At 44.3% G+C, this 12,348-nt stretch overlaps 1 protein-coding gene and 1 pseudogene across 6 annotated transcripts in view; one reads left to right on the forward strand and one right to left on the reverse strand.

The window, feature by feature from the left end:
* The window catches only part of Mark3 (microtubule affinity regulating kinase 3), an 85,630-nt gene that overhangs the window by 62,829 nt on the left and 10,453 nt on the right, over window positions 1-12,348 (forward strand). For all 6 annotated transcript variants that reach the window (XM_028764575.1, XM_028764577.1, XM_028764579.1 and 3 more), the window contains exon 14: window positions 803-906. In XM_028764575.1, coding sequence (XP_028620408.1) covers window positions 803-906 — 104 coding nt within the window. The remainder of the gene's footprint in view (window positions 1-802; window positions 907-12,348) is intronic.
* On the reverse strand, window positions 8,295-8,597 carry LOC114618777 (annotated as a pseudogene).

Genomic DNA, 12,348 nt, shown 5'->3' on the forward strand with positions numbered 1-12,348 from the left:
GTTTTGCATGTATATTAAGCTTATTCTTAAAGTACCACATTTAATTTTCTTTCCTTTGGTCTTTTTGAGACAAGGGCTTGCTAGGTAAACCAGATTGGCCTCAAACTCATGATCCTCCTATCTAAGTCTCTCAGATGATGAGATTGCTAGATTCATAAAGAGACTGGCATGATGGCTCATTGGCTAAGAGTGCTATCTGTTCTTGCAGGGAACCAAAGTTTAATTCCCAGTACCTTCATTGGGAAGCTCACAATTACCAATAGTTCTACCTCTAGAGGGTCCAGTGCACTCTTGTGGTATCCTCATGAGCACACATGTATGTGCATGCACAAACACTATTTTTGTTTTGTTTGTTTGTTTGTTTGTTTATGAATTACTATGTTGGTCTGAGGAAATGATTTAATGGATAAAATGCTTACCATTCAAGTGTGAGTACCAGAGTTCAGGGCCTCAGCACCCACCGAAAAGCCAGATGGGCATGATCACTTGCCTATATAGTCTCAATTCTGTAGAGGCAGAGACAGGCTATCCCTTGGAAAGTCTAGCCATATACTCCAGCCTCAGTCTGAGAGTTCTGAGTTCAGGGATACTACTCAGTTAGTAGAGAGTAATCCAGAAACACAGCAGATACAAGTCTCCACCCTCCGGGCACAGGCAGAACCCCTTGAACATTTTTTTGTTTGCATAAATAGTTCTATTTTTTGTTGTTGTTTTGTGGGTGTGTGGTGTTTGTGCGGGGGGGGGGTCCTTACTGAATTGTACTTACCAAATAGTCCCAATTAAAAATGCTCCTATCTTGCAGAGTAATACAGCATCTGGTGGGATGACACGGCGGAATACGTATGTTTGCAGCGAGAGATGTGCAGCAGACAGACATTCAGTCATTCAGAACGGCAAAGAAAACAGGTGTGACATTTACCTATTGCCAAAAAAAATTTTCTCCTAAGAGAAGTATATTACTTCTCACTTTTATAATCAATTTATAATTCAAATGGCTACCAATAATTCTTTTAAGGTAAGTAAACTTTAAATGCTAGTTTCTAACAAGATATTAGGATTCTAGATTCTTCTCTTGTCTAGAGCGTCTACCCCTATAATTAGCAATTGTGACAAGGAGAAGTTAAGGTAGAACCAGGGAGTTTCCTGAAAGACGGATAGCATCTCTTGAACACGTTGACTGGGGATGCTAACACTAACAGCTTAGAGTGAAAGGGAAGCACACCTGGGATGGGAGAGCTCAGTGAAAGGCCAACAGCTGGCCTTCAGGTACAGGTGGCCGGTGCCAGCATGGTCTCAGAGAAGTACACCAGAGACTCTAGGAGAACAGAGAGTCATCTTCTGCATGGGTTGAAGTACCCATCAAATCACGCAAACAGCTTTTCAGAGTTTATGGAAGAAAATAGGATTAGATAGACACAGGAACTGTGAGGTACTATTGATGTGAGGGGCCGGCAGGCCGGGGGCCGGGAAGTCCGCCTGGTGGGGTGTGGTTAAATACCTAGTCTATATAGATGAAATTCTGAGTGAGGAAATGAAAGACACAAGCTAGCCGGGTGGTGGCGCACGCCTTTAATCCCAGCACTTGGAAGGCAGAGGCAGGCGGATTTCTGAGTTCGAGGCTAGCCTGGTCTACAGAGTGAGTTCCAGGACAGCCAGAACTACACAGAGAAACCCTGTCTCGAAAAACCAAAAAAAGAAGAAAGAAAGGAAGGAAGGAAGAAAGAAAGTAAGTCAGACAGACACAAATTCTCTTCTGTTGTCCTCTGCCTTGCATCCTGACCACTCTCTAGTCATCCTTAGTTGGGAGGCGGGGGAATGTTTCTATAGCATGTATGAAACGCTGAGTGAGGTTCAGTCATTAGCACTGTATCAACAGCAGAAAAGGTGAGAAATATTGGGTCAGGCTGACAGTCACCATTGTTCTTTTAAAGTTTGAAACTCCTGATCTTCCTGTCTCTACCCTCTAGTACTGGAATTACAGGCGTGTGTTGCCATACCTGACTTGTGACATTGATTTGTTTTAGTGAATCCGAGGTTTCTGTTGGTTTGATCACATTAGTTAGACAGCATATGTACCAGTGACCTGACTACCTAAGAAAGATGCATTTTAATTTTGTACTTTTTTTACTGCTAGGACAAAATACCTTAACAACAACAACAACAAAAATGTGGAAGGAAGGGCTTGTTTGGACTTACAGTTCCGGGTATAGTTGATCATGTTGACAAGTCATGGCAGCAGGGGTGTGAGGCAGCTACACGTGTTACACACAAAGTCTGGATACAAAGAAACAAGTGTTTGTGGTCAACTGTCTTTCTCCTCTATGTAATCCAGGATCCCAGCCCACACAGTGGTATCTCCAACAGTTAAGGTGGTTTTCCAAACTCAGTGTACCTACTTCAGATAGCTTCTCACAGATACCTAGAGACTTGTCTCATAAGTGACTCTGGACCCAATTAATTTAAGCATTGTCTTAGTTGGGCTTCTGTTGTCATGGGCCATTTAGAAGAGTAAGAAAAGCAATCGAGTTTCTCTGGAGATAGCCCACTTGCAAGATAGTTTCTTGCACATCTAAGATGGGTGAGCTCTGAGGCAAGGCCCCAAGAGAGCTTGTCCCAGGGTTACTTCTTGTTCGATCTTTCCTGTCACTGTTACATAGTCTAGTGACTGCTGGCCATTAGCCCAGCCTATTAGCCAGGTTTTCCACAGATCAACATATAGACGTACTCTCATACAGTAAAGTTGTGTGAGCAAATGAATGATTTTATAATATTCCTAAATTTATACAAGTAATTTTGAGCCCTTTAAAAGCTGCAATTAGAACTCTGTAAACCTTCATGTGTCACAGGCTAATTGCACTAGGATAAGAAAGCATACTTGAAAACACATGTATGATCAAGGAAAACATTCCTTCTAGGCTAGGAATAAGGCCACTATCTAGTAACTAAAGGTCATAAACTTGGAATGCACAATTTATGATAAATACAAGGACAAAAAATAAAATAATGACTAATTCATCTATTCAAAGCTAATAAGACACAGGGCAGCCAGGTGGTGGTGGTGCACACCTTTAATCCCAGTACTTGGGAGGCAGAGGCAGGTGGATTTCTGAGTTTGAGGCCAGCCTGGTCTACAGAGTGAGTTCCAGGACAGCCAGGGCTACACAGAGAAACCCTGTCAAAACAAAACAAAACAAAAATTTTTTTCTTCTTTCATTCTTTCTTTCTCTCCGGTTCACAAAGGGTTCCAAACCTCTCTCCTGGCCAATGAGAGGTCCTTGAGCCAGAGAGAAAAATACCTAGCAATTAAGCTTTTTTTTTTCTTCTTAATCACCTCCTGTTGAATAGCAGAAGTCAATTTACTAGAGGCTCCTTGCCTTAGAATAGCAAAAAGTTAAAGAAAGGTAAATATTACCAAAAATGGGCAAATTTTACTCTCAAAAAACCAAGTTTTGCCCCTGAAACCCCTGACTCTCCCCCCACCCCCTTTGATGCTTTCCTAAGGAAAATTCTGTGATGCTAGGCTGGTCACCAGTATCCATTGCTATGAAGAGAAACCATGACTAAGACCAAAAAAAAAAAAAAAAAAAGACAGCATTTAATTGGGGTTGGCTTACAGGTTCAGAGGTTTAGTCCCTTATCATTAAGGAGGAAAACATGGTAACATCCAGGCAAACATGGTTTTGGAGAAGGAGCAGAGAGTTCTACATCTTGACCCAACTGGAGCCAAGAGAGGACTGTCACAGCTAGGAGGGTCTCAAACACCACCCCCACAGTGACACACTTTCTCCAAAAAGGCCATACCTCCTAATAGTGCCACTCCCTAGGCCAAGCATATTCAAACCACCACATTCCACTCCCTGGCATCTATAGGCTTGTTGGAACTCCATGAGTCTATGGGGACCATACCTAGCCATTGGGTAATGTAAAAGACATTTAGTTGTATAACTTCCAAAGTCTCCATGGTCTTACCAATCTCAACAGTGCTTAAAAGTCCAAAGTCTCTTCTGAAATTCATCCTGTCACTTAACTGTAATCCTCTATAAAGTCAAAATAAAAAAGCAGATCACATACTTCCAACATCACAGGATACACATTACCATTCCAAAATGGCACAGTGAGGAAATCCTGGACAAAAGCAAGACCAAAAGCCAGCTGGGCAAACTCCAAACTCTGCATCTCCACATCTGATGTCCAACTCTTTTGCTTTGTTGACTGCAGCACAATTCTTCTCTTTGGCTGGTCCCACTCCTGTCACCAGTTTACCTCAGCAGGTCTCCCACAGCTCTGGCATCTCCAACATCTTGGTGTCTTCAACATCACAGCTTCTTGTCCCAGTTTCTGGGTTCCACACATGATCTCCTGGGCTCCTACAAACAGCTTGGGTCACTTCTCCAGCTCTGCCCTCTGTAGCACTCTAGGCTCTGCTTGACTCTACTCCACTGCTGCTGCTGTTCTTGGATGTCATCCCATGGTACTGGCATCTCCAATATGTGGGGTCTTCTACTGCAACTAGACTTCACCAGTAGCCTCTCATGGGCTTTCTTCATGATACCAGGGGTCAACATTTTTGCATGACCCCTTCAATCCTGGGTCATCACCTGCTACACCTTTCCCCAATGGACTTTCCTGCCATGTCACAGTTCTAGGCCTCTCTGCTGCTCTTTGTCACCCCTTCATGCCTTCAAAACCAGTACCACCTGGGTACCCAGTCCAGCTGAGCTGCAGCACAAGATACATCCTTGGCTATCTCTGAAACACAGCTTTTTGTGCTCTTAGAAAATACTTCCCAAAAAAATTTCACCTAGCCTCTTAATCACTGCTAACTTCTTAACTCCAGCTCACCAGCATCAATTGTCCCAGTTGTACTTTCTGTTCTTCACTCTAAAGCCAGTGCTACATGGCTAAGGGTGCCATGTTCTGCTGCTTGCTGGAACTGGAACATCTTGTTCTATTATGTTATCAGTGGCTTTCTGTTTTCCAGATCCTTTAGAGCCTAAACTTAGCTGTCCTGGAACCTCCTCTGTAGATTGCCTTGAACTCAGAGATCTGCGTGCCTGTCTCCTGAATGCTTCAGTACAAGGTGTATGGCACCACTCCTGGACTAAAGCTCTTCTTCACCTAGAACTTGCTCTGTCCCAGGATGTCCTTGAACTCAGAGATCTGCCTGCCTTTGTCTCCTGGGATTAAAGGTGTGTGCCACCATGTCTGGGCCTAGGCTTTCAATGTCCAGTATTCCTTAAGTTGTGGAGCAAAAGCCTGCCTTCCAGCCTCAAGATCCAGATCACAAGGGTGCCCTCCATTTCTGGATTGTAGTTCGTTCCGGATTAAAAGTCCAAGTGAAAAGTCAGGTAATAACAACTTACTTGACATAACTGTTTCTTGTTCAACTGCAAACACACACACAAAAAAATAAGCTTAGCCAGGGTTGGGGTAGCAGTGTAGGGAGGTGGGGGGGGGGGGTCTTGCCCTGAGATCATCAGTCTCTTCATTTGTTTATCTTGATCACAGGATTGTGTTCCATTTCACTTCCTGGTTCCCCTTTATTACTTGAACCAAACATTTTTTTTTCCTTGCTAAGCTTGATACCCTTGATCAAAACACTCTTCATAGCCAGGCAGTGGTGGCGCACGCCTTTAAATCCCAGCACTTGGGAGGCAGAGACAGGCGGATTTCTGAGTTCAAGACCAGCCTGGTCTACAGAGTGAGTTCCAGGACAGCCAGGGCTACACAGAGAAACCCAGTCTCAAAAACAACAACAACAAAAACCCACTCTTCATGAAAGTAAACCAGGCTAGGCTTTTCTGAGACTTCCTTTGTCAATGCAATTAATCTGATTCTTTTCACCTTAGACTTAGCCTCAGGCAGACTCTTCAGACAAGGGCAAAAAGCAGCCACATTCTTCTCCAAACAGTCTCTAAGCCACATACTGAAGTTTTCCTCTGAAACCTCTTGAGCCAGGCCCCCACAGTTCAAATAACAGAACCAATGTTCTTATAGGATGGCCCACTAAGCCCCACTTAAAGCATTTCACTACTTTCCAAATCAAAAGTTCCCAAATTTACATTCCTCCAAATAAAAACATGGTCAGGCCTATCACATCAGTCCCCAGTCCCTGGTACCTGGTACCAGCTTCTGTCTCTGTTATGTTTTTCTGGCTATGAACAGACACCATGACTAGTGCAACTCTTACAATGGACAACATTTAATTGGGGGCTGGCTTACAGGGTCACAGGTTCAATCCATTATCAAGGCAGGAACACACGGCAGTATCTAGGCAGACGTAGTGCTGGTGAAGGACCTGCAGCCAAGAAAGAACTGTCTCCCAGGTAGGTAGGAGGATCCCAAAGCTCGTGCTCACTGACACACTTTCTCCAACAAGACCACGCCCAAACAAGCCACACCTTCCCTTTTTTCATTTTGTTGTTGTTTTTGTTTTGTTTTGTTTTGTTTTTTGAGACAGGGTTTCTCTGTGTAGCCCCGGCTGTCCTGGAGCTCACTCTGTAAACCAGGCTAGCCTGGAACTCAGAAATCCGCCTGCCTCTGCCTCCCAAGTGCTGGGATTAAAGGCGTTCGATACCACTGCCCGGCAAGCCACACCTTCCTAACAGTGCTGCCCGCTCCCTGGGCCAAGTATTTCCAACCTGACACAACCATCAGTAGATTTTCTTTTATGACAGTTCCATTCTCTTTTGAGTATATTCTAGATCACAACTGACTTATCAGAAGGAATACCGGTTAAAGCCTAGAATTTCTAGAGATTTCGTTCCACAGGACTCAAAAGCTGCTGCTTCATGGTCCTTGTTTTGGTTTGGTTTTGGAAAGTTTCTTAGTTTTTGTTGAACTACTAAAATCTCCTTTGGGGCTTTAAAGTGTGCGAGTTACCATTCTCTGGGCTGGGGTCCTGAACCGCATAAAAAGGAGATAATTTGTTGAGCGTGCAGACCTTTAAAAGCCCAGCCCCTCCTGCTGCTCTGTCTTACGACTGTCTGCACGTGCGTCCACTTGACCTCTCACCCTGTCCTTCCAGTTTACCAGCTCACTTTTTCTATGTCACTATTCTGTCATTGGAAATAGTTTGCAGACATCTTCACTTTGCAGTCATTTTCTTTCTATGTTCTGAAGAATATCCTCTTTCTTGGGGTTGATTCCCATGTATCCTGCCAGGGCCTGTTTGCTTCTTTCAGCCAGATTCATTGAAAAAGCTTTGCTCAGCCTAGGGACATGACTCCGTAAATTTGAGCATTTGCTCTGTAAACATGAGGGACATGAGTTTGAATTCCCAGCACCTGTGTTAAATAAAAAGCCAGGCATGACTGTGCATGTCTGTAATTCCAGTACTATAGGGTGCAGACTGGCAGATCCCAGGCGCTGGCCAGCTAGTCAGCCTAGCCAAAATGGTGAGCTTCGGGTTCAGTGAAAGACCTTGTCTCAAGGCAGAAAACCGTAGAGAGATAGGAAACCCCTGACAAGCTGAAGCCTACACCACAGTTGACACACTAAAAAGGAGAAGGACAACAGACAGACAACTGCTTCCCTTGTTTGTTGTTTGGGAATTTGTTGTTGGGTTTTTGTGTGTTGGAGGCATTTCAACAACAGGGTTTCCCGAAACCGTGTAGCCCTGGCCTTCCTGAAACTCACTTTGTAAGCCAAGCTGGCCTGGACCTGGAAGATCTGCCTGGCTCTGCCCCTGCAATGCTGTGCTGTGCTCGAGCATACGCCACCACTGCCCAGCAAGTGCTTTCCTTCCTGAAGACAACCGCCTTAGCCTATCTCGGTACCACACCACACCTGTAAGGTGGAACCTGCCTGTGTGGTGTTTTGTTTGAGTAGTTCTGGGGATTGACCTCCCCTCTGTGGCAGATCGGCTTAAATGTCATATTTGCGTTTCCTCTGTTTCTTTCTCTCAGTGACAGAATTTTAGCAGAGCCATTGTGTCTGGCGTGAATTCCAGAGGGATGGCACCTGGGCTTTTTGTCAGTAACAGTATTTCTATGAGCTATGGACTTAATAGCCCTGTTATTTAATAAACTAATAACCTGTTTGGTTTCAGGTGTTACTTTGGGGAGGTGGGGGGCAGGAACAGTTTTAATCTTCACTGTGAGGAATTACAAGAACAATAAATTAAGTCACATGTTGAACCAAAATTTTCTTTATACAAAGTATTAAAATAGAATTGCATTTCTAAAATGAAATCATAGGTATACAGTTGTAGTCATTACATTAAGTAAACTAAGTTAAAAAGAAACATCAATGAGGCAAATGTCTGAATGAAGACTGTCCTGAACTCCCCCGTTTCATCGAGCTTCAAAACCCACCAGTCCTTTAGTCCTTTCCTTGCACACTAGTCTGTGGCCACCTTCTCTGCATCTAACTGGATCCCTGGATTTTTTTTTTCATTTTCTGTGTGACACTCTCCACAAATATATATCATTAGCTGCTGCTTTGGTGTCTGAACATCTTTCTGGGTGTTCATTGTTAGTGCCTCTGCTTCCCAAGCGCTCAGATGGCAGGAGCCTGCTACCTCTCCCAGCCGCCCCGGAATATTTTAAAGCTAAGTGTCTCTCCTGCTTTTGGCCCAAATTTACTTCCAGAATCATCAGCTGCCGATACTTTACCTCCACAGCTCGAAGAAGCGCCCTTTCTCTCCAGGTGTTACATGTTGATAGGACTTAGCGGAGAGTTTCCAGGAAGCAAGTTAAAGAGCAGAGCCGATCTTTAGTAGTGATAAGCAGATGGAGTGTGCCCCACGATAGAGCTCGATGCTCTGAATTCATGTAAGCATTAACTAGACGATGACGAGGTCCTCCGTATGATGAGCGACTGACACGTCTGGAAACTAAGACAGCACTGGCTTCGAGCTTCATGCCCTGGCTCTGCTCTGAGTGCTTTTCTATTAGAAGCTTGGCTTGTTTTCATTGTTCTCCCATGAAAGAGCTACAGACAGATAGTAGCCAATGAACTGAGTTTCAGTTGCCTCTACCACCACCACCATCATCATTTTCTGTCAGGAAGAGCCTTTTTCCTTCCTCTGTTTCTACCAGGAAGAGACTTCTTTCTCTCCCCTACCTTGTTTGTTTGTTTGTTTGTTTGTTTGTTTTCTGGAGCCTTTCTATTTGTAGGCCTTAGTTAAACATTACTCCTCCTTCTACCAGGAAAATACTTTATTGGTTTTTCGAGGCAGGGTTTCTCTGTGTAGCCCTGGCTGTCCTGGAACTCACTCTGTAGACCAGGTTAGCCTCGAACTCCTTTTTTTTTTTTTAAAGATTTATTTTTTTTATGTATATGAATACATTGTAGCTGTCTTCAGACACACCAGAAGAGGGCATCAGATTCTATTGCAGATGGTTGTGAGCCACCATGTGGCTGCTGGGAATTGAACTCAGGACCTCTGGAAGAGCAGTCGGTGCTCTTAACCACTGAGCCATCTCTCCAGCCCCAGCCTCGAACTCTTGAACTCAGAAATCTGCCTGCCTCTGCCTCCCAAGTGCTGGGATTAAAGGCGTGCGCCACCACCGCCCGGCTTCCATTATGTCTTAAATACATTGGACTGTGAGGTTATTCCAACACAGGAATGATCTCTGATAAAACCATGCGTGGTGCATGTCTTAAGTTCTAAGTACCTTTTCTCTTACACTCTGAACTTGAAGTATCATAAAGGCCCACCAAATAATGAGATTTATCCTCTTGGTGTGTGCAGTGATGATATTATTATTGTCTGTCTGTCTGTCTGTTTGTTTGTTTTTTGGTTTTTCGAGACAGGGTTTCTCTGTGTAGCTCTGGCTGTCCTGGAACTCACTCTGTAGACCAGGCTGGCCTCGAACTCAGAAATCCGCCTGTCTCTGCCTCCCAAGTGCTGGGATTTAAAGGTGTGCGCCACCACTGCCTGGCAGGTCTGGTTTTTTTTGTTTGTGTGTTTGTTTTTTTGTTTTTTTCCACTGTTGGGCTTTGAACCTAAGGCTAGAGAAGTCTACCACTGAGCTGGCTGTATGGCTAGTCTTTTGGACAGGGTCTCACAAGTTGCCTAAGGCAGGCCTTGAACTTTGAACTTTTTATCTTATCCTCTTATCCTCCTGCGTATCTGGAACTATAGGCCTTCACCAGTGTGCCTAGCTGCCGAGTATGCTATTACTGAGCCCCCAGACGTGTCCTGATGGGAGCTGTCGGAGCTGTTTCCTAGCAGCCTAGTCAATTCGAGCTTTTAAAAAAAGAAAAAGGAAATCAGTCCCAAACACAAAACAAAAAAATGTCTTATGGCTTCTGTTGCTGGGATAAAACTCCTTGACCAAAAGCAACTGGAAGAGGAAAAGGTGTATCTCACCTCACAGGTTACAGTCTGTCACTGAAGGAACCTGGAGGCAAGAAATGAGGCTGTGGAGGAATGCTGCTTACTAGCCTCTCGGCTTGCTTTCTTCTACAGCCAGGACCGCCTGCCTGGCCAAGGATGACTCCACCCACAGTGGGCTAGCCGGCCCACGGCAGTCATTAATCAAGAACATGCCTAACTGACTTGCCTATAGGCCCGTCTTACGGAGATATTTTCTCAATTGTGAGTTCATCTTCCCAAATGATTCAGGGTTAGGGTTAGCACAGGATACTTTGTAGAATGCTGGTTTCATTCTGCTTGAATGTTAAGAAAAATGCTATTGTGGGGAGAGGGGAGTGCGTTGGTGGTGCTCGTGCTCTTGCTCGCCCTTAATCCCAGAACTGGAGAGGCAGAGGCAGCTGGACCTCTGAATACAAGACCAGCCTGGTCTACAGAGCAACTTCCAGGACAGCCAGGCTATGCAAAGAAACCCTGTCTTGGGAAAAAAACCACTATTCCTATTAGATTTGTTTAAAATGAAACTAAGCAGGGTGATACATATATGTAATCACAGTGCTTGGGAAGCTGAGACAGGGGTCTTCTTAAAGACTTGTCTTTAAAAAAAAAAAAAATGCCCCCTTGGTCCCAGAACTTCTAAAATTGTAACATGTCTTGTTACCTTGCTTTTATAGATTGTTGTAGATTAGAGTATTTATAGCCAATGTTAGATATTTTTTGAATCTATATCAACCAACTTGATGAACATGTAGAATATGTTGCCTCTTATGATTGCTGTATCATAAATAGAATGTTTTTGGGAATTTGATTTGTACCAGCTAAAAATTTAGCTAATAGTAAATCAAGGTGTTAGCCCTAATGTAGACATTAGAAGCAGATCTGTTGCTGGTTATGGTGGAGCATCCATCTCTCATCCAGCACGTGGGAGGCAGAAGGGGATGTACCTCCATGAGTTCAAGGTCAGCCTGATCACCATAGTAAGTTCCAGTACGCCCAGAGGTACACAGTGACACCATGTTTCAAAAACAAAACAACAAAAAACAAGTGGAGGGTGGTAGGACGGAGAGAGGGGTCAGCTCCAGGGAATCGAGATCCTAGAGTTTCCAAGCTAGTCACGCACGCACGCATGCACACCACAATTTAAAAATAATAATTTCACCAAATGGCTCATAATTAAAATATGAATTGTACTTTTCTTTAGATAGGTCTTAAAGTTGGAGGAGTATCCAGTCAGTGCTGCAGAGTGACTGCAGTTGCTCTCTTCATGCTGTGAGCCTGTAGACCTCGCCCAGACTTGTGGGCCAGTCTCCCTTGTGGCGACTTCTTGGAGAAAGAGAACAACCTCTTCCTCTACCCTCAAGTCTGTCCCTTCTCCTGAGTCTTCAAAGACCACTTGCCTTCTCCAGAGGGGAAGCCACACCTCTCCTACCCTCAAGTCTGTCCCTTCTCCTGAGTCTTCAAAGACCACTTGCCTTCTCCCGAGGGGAAGCCACACCTCTCCTGCTTCTCATTTCTTGTGTGTTCCATGCACATGTTGAGCCTCCATCCAGTTAGATCCTGAAGGCCTCAGGTCACTGGGAGACTCTGTAAGTGGTCCGCATGCTGAGCTTCCCCATCTTGATAAGAAGGGCCTCTGTACACATTAGGAGTCCTGACGCTCTGTGAGGGAGGAGTCAATGTCTTCTGAATGGGAAAGTTCTAACTGGGATGTTCAGATGACATACGGTGCTCTGATTAGAACTAGTATGCCCATGATTTAGTCATTCATTTAAAGGGGAACAAGTGAGTGGTACCATGTGCCAGCACCAAATTCATTTCACCAGTACACTTACATAGACATCTCCTTTAGGATGTGTTTTATTTTAGGCAGAGTTTGGAGGGCACATTTATATAGAAGTAGTCAAACATGTAAAAGTGTTATTTTCCTTAAGAAAATCAGCTTTTTAAACTGCTATTTGCAAAACCAGTTACAGGTCAGCAATTGTCCCAAAATCCCCAAACAAGTTAAAGAGATTTTTACTCTCAGG

Source organism: Grammomys surdaster, unplaced genomic scaffold (assembly GCF_004785775.1).
Source record: "Grammomys surdaster isolate TR1022 unplaced genomic scaffold, NIH_TR_1.0 144, whole genome shotgun sequence".
Taxonomy (NCBI): domain Eukaryota; kingdom Metazoa; phylum Chordata; class Mammalia; order Rodentia; family Muridae; genus Grammomys; species Grammomys surdaster.